At 47.3% G+C, this 24106-nt stretch overlaps 1 protein-coding gene across 1 annotated transcript in view; it reads right to left on the bottom strand.

Moving 5' to 3' along the window:
* Window positions 1–1766: 1766 nt before the first annotated feature.
* Window positions 1767–24106, bottom strand: part of CCDC92B (coiled-coil domain containing 92B) — a 30552-nt gene continuing 8212 nt past the window's right edge. The window contains exons 3-4 of the mRNA XM_081890632.1: window positions 12223–12270; window positions 1767–4763 (exon numbers count right to left, since the gene is read on the bottom strand). Coding sequence (XP_081746758.1) covers window positions 4000–4763; window positions 12223–12270 — 812 coding nt within the window. The 3' untranslated portion in view covers window positions 1767–3999. The remainder of the gene's footprint in view (window positions 4764–12222; window positions 12271–24106) is intronic.

Raw genomic sequence — 24106 nt, 5'->3', positions numbered from 1 at the left:
CATGTAGCAGTTCACACATGCAGAATATGTAGCAAAACAAACTAAGGGGTCAACCCCCTCCCAAGTAGAGTCCAATGGAGACTGAGCATGCCAGTGGGCATGGAAATCTGTCAGGGCCCCCATCCGCACTACACATTTAAAGCAGTTTTACACCCCTGTAAACAGTCACAGATGCTCCCAAAGAACTGCTAAAAGACCCTTATTTCCCTCACAGAGCTATAATTTCCAGAGCTCCCTTAGGAAGAGGAGTTGATTGTTAAATCGTTCTGGAAACTGTAGTTGTTTGAGCGGAATGGGGTGACCTCCAAGCATTTCTCAGCACACTTAACAGGCTACTATTCCTAGGAAGGGATGCAGGTGGCACTGTGGGTTAAACCACAGAGCCTAGGACTTGCCGATCAGAAGGTTGGCGGTTCGAATCCCTGCGATGGGGTGAGCTCCTGTTGCTCGGTCCCTGCTCTTGCCAACCTAGCAGTTCGAAAGCACGTCAAAGTGCAAGTAGATAAATAAGTACTGCTCCGGCGGGAAGGTAAACGGCGTTTCTGTGCGCTGCTCTGGTTCGCCAGAAGTGGCTTAGTCATGCTGGCCACAGGACCCGGAAGCTGTATGCCGGCTCCCTCGGCCAATAAAGCGAGATGAGCGCCACAACCCCAGAGTCGGCCACGACTGGACCTAATGGTCAGGGGTCCCCTTACCCTTACCTTATTCCTAGGAATTTTGGGGGGAAGTGGTACGATACTGCTTTAAATGTACTGTATTTTTCCGTCTATCAGACGCCCCCATGTATAAGACCCCCCATCTGTTTTTGGGGATTCAATTTTAAGAAAATGAGAGGAGATGGCCCAAAGTTCTTGAGCTTCTCCTCCCACACAGCTGTGGGCAGGAAACACTCCCTACATCATTTTCCGCACGCAGCGGCATCGGGGGAAGTTGCGCTCCCGCCAACCGGCTGGCTGGCGGGTGCACCGCTTCTCCCCCCCCATGCCACTATCCGTGTATTGGACGACCCCAGGTTTTTTACCTGATTTTTGAGTAAAAAACCCTCGTCTAATACATGGAAAAATACGGCATATCGTGCAGCTGATTCTCGATGGCAGGGGAGGAAAATAACGGGATGGAGTATCCTGGAAAAAGGCATTGCTGAATGGCTGGAATCCTAAAAAGAAGATCGCTTCCTACTGCAGCATTTTGCTGCAGGCCCCACTTGCGTTCCTAGTATTTCATTCATTCATGACCTCTCTCTCCCACATTTGCTCTGCGGGTACATCGTAAGAGCACTTTGGATCACTGCCTTGAATAAGCACAACGTCACTATGGAAGCAGATGAGCAAAACTTGTAAGCAAAAACTTGTAAGCTAAACTTACACACCATACATGTTAAGCACCTCCCCACACACCCTAAGAATCCTGGGAACTGTGGTTTGCTAAGGGCGCTGGGAGTTGTAGCTTTGTGAGGTGTGAACTATGGTTCCGAGGATTCTTTGCGGAGAACAAATGTGATTTCAGTGCATGGTGTGTATACAGCAAAGCACATGAGCATGGACATGGACGGATGCGTATTTTTAGACCTCAGTGGCTTTCCCAGAACTCCTTAATTCCTGAATTCCAAGCCATACCCTTTCAACCGTCTTGATTGTCATTCAGCGGCTCGTCTTCTGCCTCAAAAAGTAAAGCGACCTGTCGACGAGAATTTGGAACCAAACCTATCAGTCTCAGAACTCCATGAAGATGGCGGAGTTCTAGTCTAGACTGAGCAACTGCTGTGTAATTTCCCCCCCTCTTCCTATACATGGCTGCATTGCAGGAGGTTGGACTAGATGGCCCTTGGGGTCCCAACTCTACAGTTCTATGATTCTATGCGTGCATATCCAACACCCCCCTCAACATTATGCTGGATAGGCTTTCAGCACCCTAACTTGGAGGCCAACCAAGGCTGGAGAAATCCCCAGTCTTTCATGATTTGGGTCCCCAAACATATTTTTGAAAGACAAAACCCAAAAACCTGAATTATTCCTCTTGGGCAGGTCAGTACTCAAATTATTGGAGCGGGAGACAGGAATGCACAAGCTCCACGGTCAACTAAATTCTTCTCAGAGTAGAGCCATTGCAATTAACAAATTTAAAGTTAATCACACCCATTCATTCCAATGGATCTGCTCTGAGTATGACTAATGTTAGATGCTCCTGCTGGTTCCCCCTCAGTTTTACCTGAATCATGGTCCTCTTCTGGTCATCTAGAAATAGTCACCAAAGGCCCCTCTATCATATGAGTGCTGAGTAGATACTTTAACTTGAGCTCTTAGTATTGTGATGTTAGAACCTAGGAACTGGAATGCATAGATACATACCCCTTTGTTTATGATTCAGCTTTTGCCCAAGACAAACATTTGTCCAAATTCAAAACTTGGCCAAAAAAGAAAAAAAAGGGGGGGGGAAAGAACCCTAAACCCAGAATTTAAGTTTGGCTTGAAATTCAGATTTCACTTTCAAAATCTCCCCATTTAACACTGGGTGTGCTTAGGAATTGGAAGCATCTTCCCTGCCTGCCGAGTGCAAAAGCAAAGAGAGAAAAAGAGGAAGACCACAGATGGGGAACCGGTGGCCGTCCAGATGTACAGCTCCTATAATCCCCAGCCAGCCTGGTTGATGATCAGGGAGTGGTAGTGCAGCAACATCTGGAGGGACACAGGGTTCTCAGCCTTGCAGGAGAAACTTAAGACTTAGGACTAATCTACACTGGTGAGTTATAACATTAAAAATGTGTTATAAAAATGTGACACCAGAGGGCGCCATAGAGCAGCGAACGTTCGCCAATGGGAAATTGCATTGGGAGCTATATTTTCAACAGCGTTTTTTATAGTGTTTTCCAGATCAGTGTAGACCCAGTCTTAGTTAAATCCCTCCCCAAATACCTCTGAGGATGGATGCCTGCTATCGCACCCTGTACTACACTATGCCCATTAGTATTTGCATTATGGGGGGTAGGGAGATAGAGGGCATAACCCCCTTGGGCAGAACACCCCTCACAGTTTTAGACAAGGCCTCCCCTGTAGCTTCCAAAAAATAGCCAAGGAGGCAGTCACAGAAGACCAATGGGCTAAAATCTCTCTGGCAGCCCTGTAATTTAAGCCTGGGTATCCATCACAAATACTTTCCAGGATTTCAACTCTGGTATTATACTGTTCTCCTATACATAAGCAGAACAATGGTCACCATTCATGTTTATGTTTTCTAGAGTTGCACTTTGTTGTCCAACCCCTCGCCGTGCGACCCTCCAAAGGAGGTGGATTGAATGCTACTTTCTTAAAAGAATACCCTGCTCTAGATACTCCCCCAAAACCTACTCCCTCCCCAGCACATCCCATCAAAGCCCCCTCCCCAAACACTCTCCCATAACCAGCCTCTGAGGCCACCTTCTCTTTGAGCCAAAGGTATCGCAACTAGTGCTGAAACGGAAAAGAAAATCACACCCATTTAAGATGGGATGAATCGTACACATTCAGAAGAGTCAAAAACCCAGCTGCCAGCACCGAAGCATCAGTTTTTGCCGCTGGCGCAGAGATTTCAGACAGCAGGCTTTCGAAGCTGATGTCAGAATTCGAAACGGGAAAACTAAAAAAGCAAACAAACGCAAAAAGCTGTTAATCTGAAGGCACGGAAACTTCAGGTTCAGTTCCTCGATCCTCTTTACCGAGACGTTGTGCAGTGCTTGTTGAGTGGTGTGGTGGCTACATTCACTGCGGCTCCGACCGCAACGTCCAAAACCACTCCAGCCTTGGCAGTTCCGCTGTTGTGGACACCGTTCTCAACTTGGTAGACAAAATGGCGGCACCTACGAGGCCCCACAGCACTTCCCCTGGAGACTACCTCTAATTTAGGGATGTACTTGAAAAGATCGGCCCCCCTCCCCAGTGTTACCTCTTAAGAAAAGCAATTTCAAAATGGCTGCATGTGTTTTCCCCCTTTTCTATCATATCTCTCTCGCTTGCCTGCCCCCTTTTAGTCAACATCTTTCGAAGTTTGGGGGCTGGGGCCGCTTCGCTTGCGCTGCTCCCCCTTGGAAGACGGCCGTGGCTTGCCCAAAGTCCTGGCGCCTCCGGAAGCTTCCGTTGGCTCTGAGGAGGCCTGCCGGGCGGATGACCTCAGCCGGCTGCCTTTGGGGTCGCTTTGGTCAGTGCCCGCCTTGGCGGACAAAGCCGAGGCTTTGTGTTGCTCCGCTCTCTGGCGGTGAGGCGGTGTGTGGTGCCGTTTCATGTACAGGAAAAGTGCCGGGTCGGGCATGGGCTCGACGTCTTCGAAGCTGCTCAGCCGGTCGCGAGGCGGAGGCTCCTTGAAGGCCCCCCTGCTGTGGAAGTTGCTGGAAGCCTGCCGGCGAGAGTGGGACTTCTGCGTCCGTTTCTTGGGCCTCGCCTCGCCGCAGGGCGGAGGGAGGAAAGGTTTCTCAGGGGGCATCTCAGGCAGGGCCTTCCCGCTCTGCCGGGAACTGTGGAGCTTCTGTTTGGTGGCATGGAGCTGGAAGGAGAGGTAGGCAGCCGCCTCCGTCTGCTTCTGCAGCTCTGTGTTCAGGATGGTCACCCGATGGCTCCTCCTCTTCAGTTCCTCAAGGAATTTTCTCTCCTTGTTCCTCAGGTTGGAGCGGAGGGCAGCAACCAAGCTCTCCTTGTGCCTCAGCTCCTTGCGCAGCTCCACGTTGTTCATCTCCTTCTCCTGCAGCTGGGCTTCCATGATCTTGCACTTCTCCTCCAGCTCCTGGTCAATGATGTCTGCATTCAAATAGAGAACATATAAAGATATTAAACTGGAAGAACAGATACTACACTTGATCTTAGCCAAAAGGAAGTGCAAGGAGAAGGAAGGCAAGTTCTACCACACGTGGTGGACATGCAAGACAACAAAAGCATTCCTAGAAATGATATATATACAGTGGTACCTCGGGTTAAGAACTTAATTCGTTCTGGAGGTCCGTTCTTAACCTGAAACTGTTCTTAACCTGAGGTACCACTTTAGCTAATGGGGTCTTCCGCTGCCGCCGTGCCGCTGTAGCACGATTTCTGTTCTCATCCTGAAGTAAAGTTCTTAACCTGAGGTAATATTTATGGATTAGTGGAGTCTGTAACCTGAAGTGTCTGTAACCTTAAGTGTCTGTAACCCGAGGTACCACTTTATATATAATGAGTTGGGGAAAAAAGTTTAAAATAACATTTCTGGGAAAAATCAGAGGCTTTTTGACTAGGAATTTTAGGTGCAGAGATACCAAAGGAGCAGAAACAATTGTTTATGTATGCAACGACAGCAGCGTGGACACTACTGGCCCAGAGATGGAAAGAAGAAAAAGTTCCTACCAGAGACGAATGGCTTATGGAGATGATGGACTATGCCAAAATGGCAAAATTGACCGGGAAAATCAGAAACCAGGAAGAGAGGAACTTAAATAAGGAATGGGGGAAATTACAATTTGCTTAAGAGAACATTGTAAGCAACTAAAAACTTTGGCAGGATTTGAGTAACGCTTGTAATGTACTAAAAACTAAGGTAAAAATGGATTCTTTAAGAAAAATGGAGAAAATATGTGATGAAGTAGGAAAAGATTGAAAATGGAAACCATGGAGGGGAGTCTAAGGATTCAGGGAATCCTAAATGCTGGTGATGATGTCTAATTTAAATGTGTAGTGTAAAACTGAATAAAAAAGATTTTCAAAAGAAAAAGAAAAAGGTCTACATTCAAGAGAAACTGCGAGGCTTTTTGGCTTTCTTTTTCTTAACTGAGATTTTTCAAGTGGACAAAAACAATTGCAAACGAGATGCAGAAGATGTAACTGTGAACTTAGTCCCGGTGCTACTTGTGGATGCACAGAAGAAACAGAAAACCCAAACAATCATGAACAGGGAGGGGGGCAGCTCCTGAGGGCTGAGCCCTTTGAGGGGGTGTCCCCAAATATATTTGGGCTATAGAAATATTTTTAAGTGAAATGAAAACAAATAATAATCTAATGAGGGCTCACCCACACTTTCACTTTGAAAAGCATGGGGCTGAGCGGATTTCTGCTTGACCCACACTTTCTAGATATGGGTCCAAGGAGTTTCCCCTTGTCCCACTCCTTTCCCAGGGAAAACTTGATCTTTAGTGCGGAATCAGAGTAAACATCCACCTGGAGAAAACACATTTTGCTCCATTTGATCACTGTAAAGAGCAGTTTTAGCCAGGGGGAAGCAGATGGACAAGGGGAAGTGTGGATGAGTCCTGAGACCCTTCAAGATGTCCTCAGGGGGAAATCATAGTATTGCAGGGACCCCAAGAGTGCTTAGCCCAGCCCCCTGCAATGTATGTATTTTCCAATGCGGGATGAAAATGTAAGAACCATGGACGGGGTTGAGGTTGGACTAGATGTTCTCTCAAGTTGTCCTCCAACTCAAGGATTCTAGAAGACTGAACACTGAAGATTCTAGAACATTGAAGATTAACAACAACAACAACAACAACAACAACACCCCATCTAACTTGGTTGCCCCATTCACTCTGGGAGGCTTCCAACAAATATAAAAGCATAATAAAACCTCAAACATTAAAAGCTTTCCTATACAGTGCTGCCTTCAGATGTGTTCTAAACGTCAGATAGTTGTTTATCTCCTTGGCAACTGATGGGAGGGCGTTCCACAGGGAAGGCAACACTGTGAAAAAGGCCCTCTGCCTGGTTCCCTGTAACCTCATTTCTCGCAGTGAGGGAACCACCAGAAGGCCCTCAGAGGTGGAACTTCAGTGTCCGAACAATGGACAACAGTCCAAACAACAGCGGCTGAACAATGGAGTTGGAGCCACCCCTTTAGGTTTACAAGGCAGAGGCCATTTAGGGCTTTAAAGGTCATCACCAACACTTTGAATTCTGCTTGGAAATGTACTGGGAGCCAGTACAGATCCTTTAGGACTCGTATTCTATGGTCCCGGTGGCCGACCCAGTCATCAGTCCAGCTGCCGCGTTCTGGATTAGTTGCAGTTTCCGAGTCACCTTCAAAGGTAGCATTGCAGTAGTCCAAGCAGAAGATAGCCAGAGTGTGTACCACTCTGGCAAGACAATGGTCAGGCAGGTAGGGTCTCAGCCGGCCTACCAAACAGAGCTGGTCGACAGCCGCCCTGGACACAGAATGGGTTTTCTGTCAATGTAGGCTGCAAAGCATTTGCTCTATCTACCACCCTTTTCACTGCCCGATGACACAGTTTTTGGAGGAACGACTCCCTGCAGATAGCTCCACAAGCTCAGTGCCTGGTGGGTAGTGTTCTTGTTGATCTTTGCCATGGACCTGTTTTGGCTTGCCAGACCGAAAAACCAGGACTGGCCCAGGCAAAAGACAGCTGGAGCGCACACATCTGGTATGCCTGCAGGATGATATCTAGTCTCCCCAGAAGAAGAAGAAGAAGAAGAAGAAGAAGAAGAAGAAGTCACTTTGCTTCCACTTCCAGCTTTCTTTGTAAATGCCTGCTAACACACCTCTCAGACACTGTAATGCAAAGATATCCTCGCCAAAGGATTAGCCATGCAAAAACCTGTCCAGAGGGTGTTCCAGTTTGTGGATTCCTTTCATCATTATTAATATTATTATTATTATTTCAACCCTACTCCTACACGCAATTGCTTCCCAGCATTGCCTCTTCAGAGCCTTACAAGGAGCTCTTTGAGAGATGTGGATGTACACAAGGTGACAAGGGGGAAGCAATGATTTGACTCATCATCAATTGATTGCCCTATAAGATGTTGGGATAGCGAAAGCTGACATAGGCAAAGAATCCACAGGATGGGAGGTGGGCTCTTACGTGGAATAGGGTGGCTCGTGAGTCAGTTGCTTGCAGATCCAAGAATGCTGAGGAGGAAATGAATTTGCTCCTCTTGCCCTGCTCTTCCCCTATCATCTCAATTGCCCTCTTCTAGTTAGGAGTTTAGAGAGCAATTAAGTCATTCCGATATCCTATGTTGTCATGCACAGTCCTCACCTAGCCCAGGGATGGGGATCTGTGGTCCTCCAGAAGGTTCTGGGGCTACAGCTGCCATCCCACCCTCCTGCTGACCATTGGCTAGATGCCACAGAGTGGTTGGATGCAGAGGAATGGGGGGAACAGTCAGCTGGGGGACCCCCAAGAGAAGAAGGCTCAGAGCCTGGGGAGTGGTGGTGGGACAACAGTGAGCGGTCAGAAGGAGAAGACTGGGAACAGGAGGTGTCAGAATCTGAAGAGGTAGCAGGGCTCAGTGAGCGAGGAGAGTTGGTGACAGAGAGAAGTCAAGAGGCAGAAGCTGAAGCAGGAGAGGAAGGAGGCCAAGAGGCAGAGATGAGTCTGGCTGGTGAAGAGGCATGGGTGTCTCCCCGTCCTGCTGCTGCAACAAGCTCCCCTCCCCGCTGGTCTCCCAGTACCAGGAGAGACATGAAGAGGGCAGAGGAGAAATTAGCTCCATGTAGGCGCAGTCTAAGATTGCTTGGGGAAAACCTTGGAGAGGAAGGGACTTAGGCAGCTTTGGGGAACCAGAGACCTTCAGTCTCAGCAACTGCCTCATGGGGAAAAGACCTGCCGGACATATGTTGCTGTGTTCATAAGGATCGACACACCTGTGCAGATCTTGCTTTTGCTAATAAAGAGTTAACGCCAACTGGCTCAGTGTGGTTTCCTGCTGGCTCGCTCCTGTCACCATGCTGGGGCTGCTGGATATGGGAGAATCCAGCAACATCTGGTGATACATCCGATATAAAGATAAAGGGTAAAGGGACCCCTGACTACTAGGTCCAGTCGTGACCGACTCTGGGGTTGTGGCGCTCATCTCGCTTTATTGGCTGAGGGAGCCAGCATACAGCTTCCAGGTCATGTGGCCAGCATGACTAAGCCGCTTCTGGCGAACCAGAGCAGTGTACGGAAATGCCGTTTACCTTCCCGCCGGAGTGGTACCTATTTATCTACTTGCACTTTGACATGCTTTCGAACTGCTAGGTTGGCAGGAGCAGGGACCGAGCAACGGGAGCTCACCCCGTCGCGGGGATTCGAACCGCCAACCTTCTGCTCAGCAAGTCTGATCGGCAAGTCTGTGGTTTAACCCACAGCGCCACCCGAGTCCCCGATAAAGCGGGATATCAAATCCAAAAAACTCTTCTGCAGAGTTTTAAATGAGCCAGACATTTGCATGCCCTGGTGGGACCGAACAACCTCCATATTTGCCTAGAATCATAGATTTGTAGAGTTGGAAGGGGATGGGGGTGGGTGTCCTCTAGTCCAACCCTCTGCAGGCCAGGACTCTTTTGCCCAATGTGGGGCTCAAACCCACAACCCTAAGATTAAGAGTCCCATGCTCTTCCAAAGGAAATAAATAAAATCGTGCCATATTGCAAAGAAATGGTCATTCAAGCTCTGCTCTTTGGATGCTTTTAGTGACTGAGACATCTTTTCAAGAAAGGCAGTTATCAAAGGCTGGTTTCGGAGGGCTGGCTGAGGTTGGTGGGGCTGCCCTTGGTGACCCCTAACGGGCTGACTTCTGCTTTATCTGAACCTACAAAGGGCAGCTGAGGACATTAAGGCGCACCGGATACGTTTCGCTGCGGTGCTGTTTCCTCCTCCAGGGTGTGGCAGGGAAAGAGGAGAGGCTTTTTTTGGAATCGGCCACTCGCTTCTCTGCGTCTGCCTTCCACCAGCATTCCATTCGCCTGAGACTTCCTGCTGCCGTCTACGCCTCAAACGCCTTTGTTGTGCCACTTGCAGCCTCGCCTTTTGCCTCCGGGGCCGGGGCGAGGCCGCCAGACGCTCTGCAGCACCACCTCGCTGTGATAAAAGAGCTGCTCCTGGCGATAAAGATCTTGGGACCTTTTCTCTCTCCCCTCCATCATCCAGCAGCCAAGGTTGCAGGACTGCAGTTCCCATCATCCCTGACCACTGGTCCTGCTAGATAGGGATGATGGGAGTTGTAGTCCAAAAACAGCTGGAGACCCAACTTTGGGAAACACGATACTGAGCTAGATCGAACTATGGTCAGATATAAGGCAGCTTCCTGTCCTCCTATTGGTGGCTTTGTCACTTGACCACGAAGGCCACCGCTGGTTTGGGGTTTCAGCAACCACAAAATCATAGAATCGTGGAGTTGGGACCTCCTGAGGGTCATCTAGTCCAACCCCATGAAATACAGGAATCTCAGCTAAAGCATCCATGGCAGATGGCCACCCAAACTCTGCTTTAAAACCTCCAAGGAAGGAGAGTCCACAATCTCCCAAGGGAGTCAAACAGCTCTTACTGTCAGACATAGGTGCCAACTCTCAGGGGCTGATGCAGTTTCAGCCCCCTGAATATTTTTCTGGAGGGGGCTGGGCCCCCTCAATATTCAGAGGATGTTGCCCCCCCCCAAATATCCTCTAGAGAAGCTGGCACCTCTTGCTGTAAGAAAGTTCTTCCAGATGTTCTCCTTTCTTGTAACTTGTAAGTCATTGGTTCAGGTCCTACCCTCCAGAGCAGGAGAAAACAAGGAGGCACCATTTCCCATGTGACAGCCTGTTAGATATTTGAAGATAGGTATACAAATGTAAGAAAGAAAGAGAGAGAGAGAGAGAGAGTCGGATACTCTAACGATCATACTGATCCTGGGCAAGAAATATGGGCAAAGTGCAAATAATGAATGTCATGGAATCCAGTCTGGACCACTGATCCAAACATCTTGACTTCTTTTTCCTATGCACCCACGCAGTGGGAAGCGGTGAGGAAAGAAGGCTTCTGAGTACCTGATGCCAGCTTGTTCAGTCTGAAGACTTTCAAACAATACCCGTAAACATCATTGGTAAAGAGCGAAACCAGGCCAGACCAGAAACCGAGACGGCAAAGCAGAATAATAGTGGAATCCTTGGGAACTGTTCCAAGCCTAGAAGGGAACGCCAATCACATGCTCACTCAGCACCCTCTGCTGGTTGCACTGTTGCTAAGAATTAGGACTGGGTTGAAAAGCATTCACGCCTGGGAGAGCCGGGGAAATGAAACTATTTACAAGTCCTTGGGTTTTAGCCAGGGCTTTTTTTTTCCAGCTGGAACTCAGTTTTGGCACCTCTCATGTGGGTGCCATTGCCATTATAAGAGAACAGGGGAGGAGTTCATGGTGAGTTCTGGCACCTCTTTTTCTAGAAAAAAATAGCACTGGTTTTAGCCAAAGCTAGTCCTACTCAGGAGGGACGCGGGTGGGGCTGTGGGCCTAGGACTTGCCGATCAGAAGGTCGGCGGTTCGAATCCCCGTGATGGGGTGAGCTCCCGTTGCTTGGTCCCTGCTCCTGCCAACCTAGCAGTTCGAAAGCATGTCAAAGTGCAAGTAGATAAATAGGTACCACTCCGGTGGGAAGGTAAACAGTGTTTCCGTGCGCTGCTCTGGTTTGCCAGAAGCGGTTTAGTCATGCTGGCCACATGACCCGGAAGCTGTACGCCGGCTCCCTTGGCCAGTAAAGCGAGATGAGTGCCGCAACCCCAGAGTCGGCCACAACTGGACCTAATGGTCAGGGGTCCCTTTACCTTTTTGTCCTACTCAGAGCAGGCCCATTGAAAGGGATTTTTTATTTTATTTATATCTCACTTTTCTCCCAGTATGGGATGCAAAGTGGATCTTAGCATGAAACAGATACAAGGAAGAACATGCAATAAATATAGATGTTTAAAAAATAGCAAATAAGAACAGTTGTATCTCGGAAGTCGAATGCCTTGCGAGTAGAATGCTGCACCCAGGTTTCTGAAAGTTTTGGAAGTCGAATGGATTCCGTTCAACTTCCGAGGTATGACTGTAGCCCTATCAAAAACTGCCCTGGAAACACTTAACAACATTTAGAAGCATACACACCAAAAGGACAACAGCTAGCTAGGGGCCAAAGGCTCATTGGTACAAAAAAGGCTTTGTCTGGTGGTGGAAGGAAAACAGGGATGAGGCTAGCCTGGTCTCCTGTAGAAGGTTAAAACACATTATTAAAGTTAATATATACGGTATATATTTTTAAAGAATTAGCACCGTGGCCTCTGAGGGGCAGTGGCTTTTGAGGGAGTCAGGCAGAGAGGCATCTTTTCTCACCTCCTGCTACCAAACCCTTTTAACCAGAGAGTCCAGATTTTGAACCCAGGACAAAGTAGGGGCTCTGCCCCTGAGCTATACAAATGCCTTGCCCGCTTTTTGAATCATAGATGAAGAGTCTCATGCTTTTAACAACATCTCACCCACAAAGGGGGCTTCCTCTTACCTTGCTGACTGGCTTCCAGTTCCTTTGTTTCAAGATCATGAGTCAATTCTAGAAGAAGAAAAGAGATCATAAGAACATAGAAACGTAAGAGAAGCCTGATGGCTCAGTTCAATGACCTGTCTAGCGTAGCACCCCGTTCTCACAGCGGCCAACCAGATGGGATTCGTGAACTACGAACCCTGAAATCTGGGATCCCCTCCAGCTTCGTGCCAAATTTTTGCAGTTGTTTTGCAGCGTTTGCAGCAAAAAAACCCCACCCCCATGTTTTGCGATGTAACCACTCCGGGTGGCTCCCAACAAAATATTTTTCAAAAAATTAAAATGAAGAAACACATTGGAAAACAAAAAGAAACAACAGTGCTTGCTTTAAAACATAGAAAGCAACCACTTTATAATATGATCATGGGACATCCAGAAAGTCTTTCTTTGGGGTGTGTGTGTGTGTTATTGAGTTCTTGTTTTTATTTTGATCATATATACATTTTGGTTTTTATGTTGATCTTTTCTGTGAACCACCCTGAGACCTCCAGGTATAGGGAAGTATATAAATTCTATTATTATTATTATTATTATTAAGCAATGCAAGAATATGAATCACTCCCAAAATATAACAAAAAAAAATCCTTCCAGTAGCACCTTAAAGACCAACTAAGTTAGTTCTTGGTATGAGCTTTCGTGTGCATGCACACTTCTTCAGTGTGTATCTGAAGAAGTGTGCATGTACACGAAAGCTCATACCAAGAACTAACTTAGTTGGTCTTTAAGGTGCTACTGGAAGGAATTTTTTTTGTTTTGACTATGGCAGACCAACACGCCTACCTATCTGTATCCCAAAATATAAATGAGCCTTTTACATATGTGCCTTAAGTATGTATGTAAACAAAGTCATTGAGAGGTGTGAGCTTGCATCTGCTGGTCAATCTCATTTATTTTAGGTCTAATTTGAGCCTAGCAAACTCTCATCTCCACATCAACACAAAGAGGCCTTTCTCTTTTCTGATCTTTCACATTTGTCTGAGTTGAAAATCCCTGTTTAGAACAAGGTGTTGTGGGGAACTGCAGAAGAATAGCCAATGCTCTTGAAATGTTTAAATGTTTCTTTTTCTTCTTCTTTTCCCCTCCCCATTTTATTTATTTATTAACGTTCTTATGTTACATATGCATACATTGTCATATTACATTACAGGGCTTATTATAATATAATTTCCAACATGTATACAAAGTTTATATACAAAATTTATATACCTAAAGAAAGAAAAAAGGAAGAAAAAAAAGAAAGAACAAAGACAAAAAGCTATTCCAAAATCTTATATGCAACAACACTACGGACTTTCTGTCAATCCCGTTGTATATTCCTTTTTTACAAATGAATGTACTCTTATTATTGTATATTTCTTTACATTTTATCTAATACACTCCCATATCAATGTGTACCCTTAATCTTATTTCTCAACTCCATTTCTCTCCAACGTCAATTGATGTTAAAATGTTTCTTTGATTTCCCCTTGAATTTTCCTGCCACACTTGCCGTCCTCTCCTGCCACACCAGTGCTGCACTCATTGAAAACCACTGCTCTAACCACTACACCACACTGCCAAATAGCAAGGTCCAAGCTGAGGTGGCGAGGCCAAAGGGATCGCCCTTCCTGATCTGCTCCTGCGCCCTGAGTGCCTTGGATTTCATGCTGCCAGATTCCAAATCAAACTCAAATGCCGGCTGTGCAATTTGAAGGCCGTTTCAGCCTGATTAACTCTGACAAGCTGAGGCAGGCCCAGAAGTGGGGCAGAAATGCATGCTGGGAGAACACTCAGTCTATCTCCTTCCTCTCTTGTAAAACCAGGCCAGCCCCAGAGGTGGTTGCATTAGAAGGGCAAACAGCACTTTGCTTGGCAGCAAAGCATGAATCCCAGTGCACTCCACGCCAGACTTGGAAACCAATCCTTTTTCGGATGCCGGTTTCTCTGTGCGATGCAACAAACCCAGTGAAATTTCCAGGGAAATTCCAAATGGCGCTCTGTTCTGGCAGTGCGGCCAACAGCATTCAATTAAACATGGTTTTGCGCCCTTTGATTGGACCTTAATGGCACAATCCTATGTAGAGACATGAATAGGGCACAGGAACAGGTCAATGAGATTTAAACACCTGTAAGTGCCTATCTTGAGAGTCCCATGGACTGCAAGAAGATCAAACCTATCCATTCTTAAGGAAATAAGCCCTGAGTGCTCACTGGAAGGACAGATCCTGAAGCTGAGGCTCCAGTACTTTGGCCACCTCATGAGAAAAGAAGACTCCCTGGAAAAGACCCTGGTGTTGGGAAAGATGGAGGGCACAAGGAGAAGGGGATGACAGAGGATGAGATGGTTGGATAGTGTTCTCGAAGCTACCAGCATGAGTTTGACCAAATTGCGGGAGGCAGTGGAAGGCAGGAGTGCCTGGCGTGCTCTGGTCCATGGAGTCACGAAGAGTCGGACATGACTAAATGACTAAACAACAACAACAAAGTGCATATCAGATTTCAGCCTTCTGTCAAGGCTATGAGAAAGCTATTCCTCCCCTGGTTGCAACAAGAGCAGAGAAAACAAGGTAGAGTCCTTTTTAATGAGTTTTATCCAATGCTAATAGCGAGAGACAAAAGAACGCAACAAGCCTTAACAATGGCGTTGCTCCAAACTGGGTTCCTCCTCCCTCCTTCGTAGCAACAGCACTTTCCCTTATGGTGGCCACCTGTGGTCAAATGTCTCTGATTCCGTTGTTCCTGCACCTTTAATGAACGCCGAGTTCTGGGGGAAGGGGGATCAGAAATACTCTCCAGTGACAATGTGTCAGCTGGTTCCCCTTCCACATCTCCCCCCTTCCTCTAACACTTCCCAATTCTTCCGTTCGCCTGTCTCTGAGCTGTGACTTCCCTCAAACTCCTCAAAGCCCTGCTGTAATTCAAGACTGCACTCCTCTCCTTCAACAGAATCAGGAGAAGCAGGGGGCATGATCCCCACCATTCCTCCTCATCTCTCTTCATCCCCCTCTCGAGTCCAATCCCTGACACCTTCATTTGCCACCAGGAGCAAGCCCCTCAACTGAGTGGTAGGAATACCCTATTGAAAAGAAGACAACTAATGGTCTTGATGTCTACCAGCTCCATCTGGTACGCAGGCTGAGACCTTACCTGCCTGCAGACTGTCTCGCCAGAATGGTGCATGCTCTGGTTATCTCTCGCTTGGACTACTGCAATGTGCTCTACGTGGGGCTACCTTTGAAGGTGACCCGGAAACTACAACTAATCCAGAATGCAGCAGCTAGACTGGTGACTGGGGGCGGCTGCCGAGACCATATAACACCGGTCTTGAAAGACCTATATTGGCTCCCAGTACATTTCCAAGCACAATTCAAAGTGTTGGTGCTGACCTTTCAAGCCCTAAATGGCCTCGGTCCAGTATATCTGAAGGAGCGTCTCCATCCCCATCGTTCTGCCTGGACGCTGAGGTCCAGCACCGAGGGCCTTCTGGCGGTTCCCTTGATGTGAGAAGCCAAGTTACAGGGAACCAGGCAGAAGGCCTTCTCGGTAGTGGCACCTGCCCTGTGGAATGCCCCCCCACCAGATGTCAGAGAGATAAACAACTACCAGACTTTTAGAAGACATCTGAAGGCAGCCCTGTTTATTAATGTTTTTCCTGTTTAGGGAAGCTTTTAATGTTTGATGCATTACGGTATTTTTACATTTTGTTGGAAGCCACCCAGAGTAGCTGGGGAAGTCCAGCTAGATGGGCGGGGTACAAAGAATAAATCAATATTTATTTATTTATTTATTTATTTATTTATTTATTTATTTATTTATTTATTTATTTGAATTCAGGGAGCTGCCTTCCTCCAAATTGGCCCATTGGCCCATCTTGCTCAGTAGTGTCCACTCTGACTGGCAGCAGCTCTTCTAGGATTTCAGGTACGGAGTCTCTCCCAGCCCTCCTGGAGGTGCCAGGGATTAAACGTGGGACTGTCTGCATGCAAAGCCGAGGCTCTGCCACTGAGCCAGGGCCTTTTCTCCTGACTCAGTAGAAGACATTTTATGTTCATTGGGAAAGGGGACGCAGAAGGTGGCAGGTTCAACCCCCAGCGTGTTCAAGTGGGACCAAGCAAGAGCCTTGCATGGATCGCTGGACAGCTGCTGCCAGCCAGTGTAGACCAGTGTCTATTCACGCCTGCATTGACTTCTCAGTGACCTGGGGGACGGAGGAGGCATTACTGCCTTCTCATAGGTGGACAGGACAGGTGGTGTAACAAACAGGTGGGACTGGACATAGATTCATAGAACTGTAGAGTTGGAAGGGTCCAGCCCTGAGCAATGCATGAATCTCAGTTAAAGCATCTATGACAGGTGGCCATCCAAGCTCTGCTTAAAAACCTCCAACGAAGGAGAGTTCACCGTCTCTTCCACTGTCAAACAGCTCTTACCATCAGGTGTTCAGTAGGAATCTCCTTTCTTGCAACTTGAAGCCATTGGTTCAAGTCCTACCCTCCAGAGCAGGAGAAAACAAGCTCGTTCCTCTTCCATATGACTGCCCTAGAGATATTTTAAGATGGCTCTCATATCTCCTATCAGTCTCCTCTTCTCCAGGCTAAACATACCCAGACCCTTCAACCATTCCTCATAAGGCTTGGTTTCCAGACCCTCAATCATCTTGATCACCCTCCTCTGCACACATTCCAGCTTGGCAACACCCTTCTTAAATGGTGGCACCCAGAACTAGACCGAGTGGTACCTCGGTTTACGAACTTAATCAGTTCTGGAAGTCCGTTCTTAAAACAAAACCGTTCTTAAACCGAGACGCGCTTTCCCTAATGAGGCCTCCTGCCACCGGTGCCCTTCCACCATTCGGATTCTGTTCTTAGACTGAGGTAAAGTTCTCAAACCAAGACACTATTTCTGGTTTTGTGGAGTTTGTAAACCAAATTGTTCTTAAACTGGACTGTTCTTAAACCAAGGTACCACTGTACTCCGGGTGTGGTTTGGCCGAAGCAGAATAGAGCAGTATTATGACTTCCCTTGACCTGGATACTAGACTGCTGTTGATGCAGCCTAGAATAGCATTAGCCTTTTTTTGCTGCTGCATCACACTGTTGACTCATGTTAAGCTTGTGGTCCACTAATACCCCTAGATCTTTTTCACATGTACTGCTAGTAAGCCAGAAGCCCCACATCTTATATCCTCCACCAGGGCCGGGGCCTTTTCAGTGATGGCTCCGACCTGGTGGAATGCTCTGTCCCATGAGACTAGGGCCCTTCAGGATTTAACCTCCTTCCATCGGGCCTGTATGACAGAGCTATTCCGCCTGGCCTTTAATTTGAATTCAGCCTGATCTTTTCTTTCCCTTTCCTTCCCTCCCCCTCCCCTTTTATGAAGATCATCCGCTCTGAGACCCCACAGCTAATTCTCCCCTGACCTCCTCGCTGGCCCAAACAGGACTAATTCAGCCAGCTAGCCCTGGTGATCATCTAATGCTTATTAGATGGGTTTCCCCCAAATTGATTTCTGAACTTTGAATTTTATTGTTATTTATGTTTTTATACTGTATTTTATGCTGCTTTTACAATTAAGTGCTTTAAATTTGTTGTTAGCCACCCTGAGCCCGGTTTTCTGAACCGGGAAGGGTGGGGTATAAATAAAAATATTATTTATTATTATTATCTTATATTTGTGCAGCTGGACATTCCTGCCTTAGTGCAGATCATGGTTTATGACATTCCCGGAGGCAAAGTTGGTGGCACCATAGGCTTCAAGTTGCAAGAAAGGAGATTCCTACTGAACACCAGGAAGTACTTTCTGGTAAGTACTGGTAAGTACTTACTGGTACTTTCTGGTAAGAGCTGTTTGACAGCTAGAGATGGGGCCTGTGCCTTGCACTGTGGGGACTGGTGGGGTGACAAGGCAAGGGAAATTCACCCCATTAGGTCTTTCCACAGGATCCTCTTCCTTGGGCTCTCCTGACCCAGGTAGAGACCTTCCCAGCCCACTGGATCCTTCTCAATGGTCATCTGTTGGCCACTTGTCTCCTCTGTCCTGGCCTGGCCAGCTCCTGCTCCACTCAGAGCCTGTGACATCAGGCTGCTATTCATATCCAGTGTTCTAAACAAAGAACAGAATGAGCATTCTGAAGCCAGCCCCTAAAAAAGCACTGCATTCTTTGACTTGTACGACTCATGCAAGCTTTGCAAATTAAAGTTGCAGTTCAAGCACAATTGCTTCTTCTTTAGCCTGTCTCTTTTCTTCTGTTGCCGATCACAGAGCTGCAAAAAACCCGAAATGAAACACGGGCTCCTGCAAATCGTTTAGTTGAAACCACATGTCCCAACTGCCTCTGTTAACAGGGGTTTGTTCCAATTTTCTTTTACCTAACATAGGTAGTTGTGCCTGTTTGGTCCCCATTGGGGAAAGACCGGATGGGTACCTTCTTCAAACTGCATCAACGTGAGCTGCAAAAGTCACCACGGAGTTTCCTGCCTGCTCTGTGGTCCTTGGGGTGGAGAACCTTGGAATCACAGAGATGGGAGCTGCCTCAAAGGTTCACCTATCAGGGATGCTGTTACCAGAAACCCATTGCTCTGGCATCTCTGATAGGTGGCCATTTGGGCTTTGATTACGAAGGAGAGTCCACCACATTCAAGGCACTGAACAGCTTGCACCACCAGGAAGCTCTTCTAGATTTAAGTCTAAATCGGCATGGCCCTCCAGATGTGGTTGGATTTCAACTTCCATCAGCCCCAGCCAAACTGGCCACTGTTTGGGGGTGATAGGAGCTGGAGTTCAGCCGAAACTCTGGAGCCATCCTTCCTCACCCCAGCCCTTGTGAGCTCAACTCCACCACGTCTGGCCTAAGGATGGGGTGTGTGTTATTCAATTCAATTCAATTTCAATTTATTTCACGTCCTCATTTTTCCAGCCTTATGTTCGGTTCTCCCCCTTTCTGTCCAATTTCTCTCTGTGTTGTTGTTGTTTAAAAATGAGGACCTCATGACCTCACTAATATATGCATTCATGCACACTTTCCTTAGTATATGCATTTTTGTAAACATTGTTTTATTGCAGAACTTCTATTGGAGAACTTTTGTAAACATTGTTTGGTTGGAGAACTTCGTTGCAAAATTTGGGGAAGTGAGAACATCAAAGGACAGCTGCGTTTTGGTTTGAATTGAATTTCTTCCCCTTAGCTTGGATGCGCAGAAGTGTTTTGAAGCAAAAGCAAGAACCACAGGTGAGTCCAAATCCTGGATCTCCCGTGGTGCCACGTCTATTTTTGTTCCCTAGTCTTTCTTTTCTAATAACTGAGCCTGATAGAACCCTAGAATGGTGGAGTTGGAAGGGACCACAAGGGTCATCTAGTCCAACCCCCTGCAATGCAGGAATCTTTGGCCCAACGTGGGGCTGAAGACCACAACCCTGAGGTTAGGAGTCTCATGCTCCACCAACTGAGCTATCCCAGGCCTTATTTGATGCCTCCAAAATAATTAATGGACTGCCATGAAATTAAGAACAATGGTGGAACAAAATTGGGAGGGGAGGGAAAGCACTTAGGAAAAAAGAACAAGAACTGTAATAGTTAATTATTGTCTTTCTTAAAAATAAAATAGTTTTCATATTGACTCTAACCTTCCTTGCTTGAGCATTGTGGTGGATCAATGTTGCTGGAAAACAAACCCCAACACCCCTGGCCATTGGCCATGCAAGCTGGGGCTGATGGAGGTCCAACAACATCTGGAGGGCCACAGGTCCCAAACCTTTGTGCTAGTCATTGCTGTGACTTTGAGACAGTGATCAACAGGGCTGAACCTTCACTTCCTCTCCCTCCCCTCCCCCTCCCCTCCGGATCCTCTGAGAATGAGATCAGTGGCGGAAACATGCAAGTAATGGACTAGGCACAGCAATTTCTGGTAAGCTATTCAGATCTCTCCTGCTATCCTATTGCAAATCAATACGGGCAGTCTTATGCCCACCTCCTCCTGCCTCGTTCCTGCAGCTATTGTAAAACTCCGCAGCATCTCTCTGGCAGAGATGGGCGAATCTGCCGATTCCAGTTTCTCAATTTTTCCCCAACGTTATGTTCAGCTCTCCCCATTTCCACATCAGTTTGTGTTTTTCCAAGAAAACAGAAAGTCCTCATTTAAATCCACTACCATTTCAGTGTGACTCTTTCTCAGCACAGGCAGTTTTGTATGCAATTTTAACTAACGTGCAGATTTTTTGAAACTCATAGAATTGTAGTTTGGAGGGACCCCAAGGGTCATCTAGGCGAACCCCCTGTGATGCAGGAATCTCCACTATCTCAAAGCACCCATGACAGACGACAATCCAACCTCTGCTTGAAAACCACCAAAGAAGGAGGGTCCACCAACATTCCACTGTCAAACAGTTCTTCCTGTTTAGTCAGAATCTCTTTGCAACTTGAAGCTGTTGGTTCGAGTCTTACCCTCCAGAGCAGGAGAAAACAAGCTTGCTCTATCCTCTATGTGGCAGCCCTTTAGATATTTGAGGATGGCTATCATATCTCCTCTCAGTCTCTTCTTTACCAGATTAAACATAACCCAACTCCCTCAACCGTTCTTCATCAGACTTGGTTTCCAGACCCTTGATCATCTTGGGTGCCCTCCTCTGTATACGTTCCAGCTTGTCAATATCCTTCTTAAATTGTGGTGCCTAGAACAGGACACAGTATTCCAGGTGTGGTCAGACCAAGGCAGAATGAGCGGTACTTTTATTTCTCTCTGTTGGCCAAATCCATTGCCCAATTCTAGCGTTTCATTATCGCTTCAGAAACAAAACTGAACGTTTCAGCTGAGTGTTTTGATGATTAGCGTCTAAAGAAACACATCCTCACAATCCCTTTGTGTGAGAAGTCCACTTCTTTTTTGTTCATGGCAATGCTAATTAAGGTTCCCATTTTACCTTCCCAGGACTACAGAAAGAATGGGGTGAGGAGAACTGGAAGCATACATTTTCCGTCTAAGTTTAGGCAGGATGGGAGGAGGGCCAGGTTGTGCCTTTCGTATGTCAGGCTCATTCCAAGAAATGACTCATTCCAGTATTGTTAACAGCATTTATCTTCCCACAAGACCTGATACTGGAAATGTGGGGATTACAAAGGACTGGAGAGTTTGGCCCTTTTTCTTTCTGGTGGCTACTCAGGGAACACAATTGTGTTTCGGAAATGACTCACACATGGGAGCAGGATGGGCTTAGAGGCTGACCGCAGCCATCCAGGCCTCTCTATCTGACTCACGGGGGGTGGGGTGGCCCTCCCTAAGCTGCCCTCCCCAGCCATACCATAGAACTGTAGAATTGTAGAACTGGAAGGGATCTTGAGGGTCATTGAGTCCAACCCCCTGCAATCTCAACACACAGTCCTCCACCAAATTTGAAACCATACTGGACCCTGCTTAGCTTTGCAGATGTGCTAGCAGTTTTCTAGCTGCACCCCTTCTCCACAGACCCTACACCTCACCTTTTGCTTCACTACGATGCGTCCTTGCATTCTGATAATGGGTAGAGGACAGAGGGTGTTGTCTGAGTAAATTAGCATATGTGGCTCCACCCACATTTGCTCCTGGTCTTGGCCCACCACTGGCATGTGGGCCCGGAAGGATGCCGGAAATGAGGTGTGGCCGTCTGGCTTAAAGAAATGGGTTCCCCACCCCTGATGTAGAATAAGGCTTACAGCCTTGCCTAGCTTTTGAACCTGGGGGGCGGGTCTCCTCAGTGGAAGAGGAGGGCAAGCAGGATCTCCTAACTGATCTCTATGCCACCAGGGAGCTGTCTGCCCGTTTCGGGAGCTGTCTGCCCGTTTCCTGCACCTAAAAGACCATGCACAACTTGCAGAGCAGCAAGGCAAGCAGAAGTAAGTGGGCTGGGGGTAGCACATTTGCTGTAACCGTGGGTCACTAATCCAACCCCTATCCTAACAGGTTAATGCATTTGAGGCAGAAGGAAGGCATTAAGTAAGTTCAGTCTGCTTTGTTGGTACGATTGTGTCACTGTAAAACAAATATTTCATTTGGCGGTTCCATAAAAAGAAAATGCAGGTGGGCAAGACTCCTGAAGTAAGGGGAAAACAGAGCGACTTTATTCTGAAGTGTAGTCAAAGTGATACATCTCTTGCCTCTTTTTTGGGGGGAGGGAGCGAGTCAATTTAAGGTTTTCTAATGAAACTGGAGCAGAGGAGAGCGGATGGCAGAGGGGAAGCATCCACTCCTGTTTTGGCTTAGTCCTCCTATACAGTATGTAACAAAGCTCTGGTTGAAGGTTACAATTTTGAGCAGTGAGGAGTAAGTGTATGCTTAAGTCTTCCAGGCTTAGTTGTTTTCCTTAATTATCCCCCAATATTCCTTTACCACTAACAAGAGAGCAAATGCCTACTTGTGGCTCAGCCAAAAACTGCTGGAGCAACATCACGGAGCAATGGTTCCAAACTACAAGAAAGAAGATTCCACCTAAACGTTAGGAAGAACTTCCTGACAGTAAGAGCCGTTCGACAATGGAATTTGCTGCCAAGGAGTGTGGTGGAGTCTCCTTCTTTGGAGGTCTTTAAGCAGAGGCTTGACAACCATATGTCCGGAGTGCTCTGATGGTGTTTCCTGCTTGGCAGGGGGTTGGACTCGATGGCCCTTGTGGTCTCTTCCAACTCTATGATTCTATGATCACCCACCTTTCCTTGGGAGGTCTCCTAGGACCTGAAGCTACCTACCGCTGGACAGTATATGTCCTCCCTAGGAGCTCTCCTAAGTCCTGAAGTGGCTCACCCTGCCTACTATCTAGAGCAGCAGTTCTAAGTACTGTAGTCAGCAGGTTAAGCCTCTTCAGGACCTCGGAGAGCTCCATTGGAAGTCATACATACACTGTTGTCCAGCAGGTCATAGAGAAGTCAACCATAAATATGTTTCTACCTCAGGAGCACTCCAAGATCATGATTTGCTAATATGGTCCCATGGGACAGAAGTCTTCTCTGGTGTTTGCAGGGCCCTGCCCCTCTCATCCTTCCCCTATTGAAATTGAGTGAGTTCAATGCACAGGGAGTTTCAAAGTGTAAGGTAGAGGTAAAGGCACCCCTGACCATTAGGTCCAGTTGTGACCGACTCTGGGGTTGTGGCGCTCATCTCGCTTTATTGGCCGAGGGAGCCGGTGTACAGCTTCCGGGTCATGTGGCCAGCATGACTAAGCCGCTTCTGGCAAACCAGATCAGTGCATGGAAACACTGTTTACCTTCCTGCCGGAGCAGTACCTATTTATCTACTTGCACTTTGATGTGCTTTTGAACTGCTAGGTTGGCAGGAGCAGGGACCGAGCAACGGGAGCTCACCCCGTTGCGGGAATTCGAACCACCGACCTTCAGATCGGCAAGTCCTAGGCTCTGTGGTTTAACCCACAGCGCCACCTACTAAAAGATTGATTCTCTTACAGTTGCAGAACAAATATTATGGGGAACCCGCCATCGTGCCAGTTCCACAGATGGAAGAAGGTTGAGTGGGCATATGTTGCTAAGGTGACCCTGCACATAAACTGGTCCCCAGATTGTTAAAGCTTTATATTCTAACACCTTAAACTTGGCGCAGTAGCAAATGGGCCGCCGGTGTAGATCTTTGAGAACAGGTGTTATATATGCTGACGGGGGCTTCACACCTGTCAGCAACCTGGCTGCAGCATTCTGTGCCAGCTGCACTTTCTGGGTCAAGCGCAAGGAAGAATGACTTAACCCAAAGCCAAGTTAATCTCCTCATTCTCTGTTGGCAACCTTTTGCTTCTGGAATTTCCTTCCGGGTTACACTTCTGAAACTTGAGCAGCAACTGAGGAATCTAAATACTGGGTCCACAGCTTCCTTTGTCTCTTCAGAAGAGACTTCT

Source organism: Podarcis melisellensis (genome assembly GCF_964234715.1).
Source record: "Podarcis melisellensis genome assembly, chromosome: 15".
Lineage (NCBI taxonomy): Eukaryota > Metazoa > Chordata > Lepidosauria > Squamata > Lacertidae > Podarcis > Podarcis melisellensis.
This window is presented reverse-complemented; position numbering and strand designations above follow the sequence as displayed.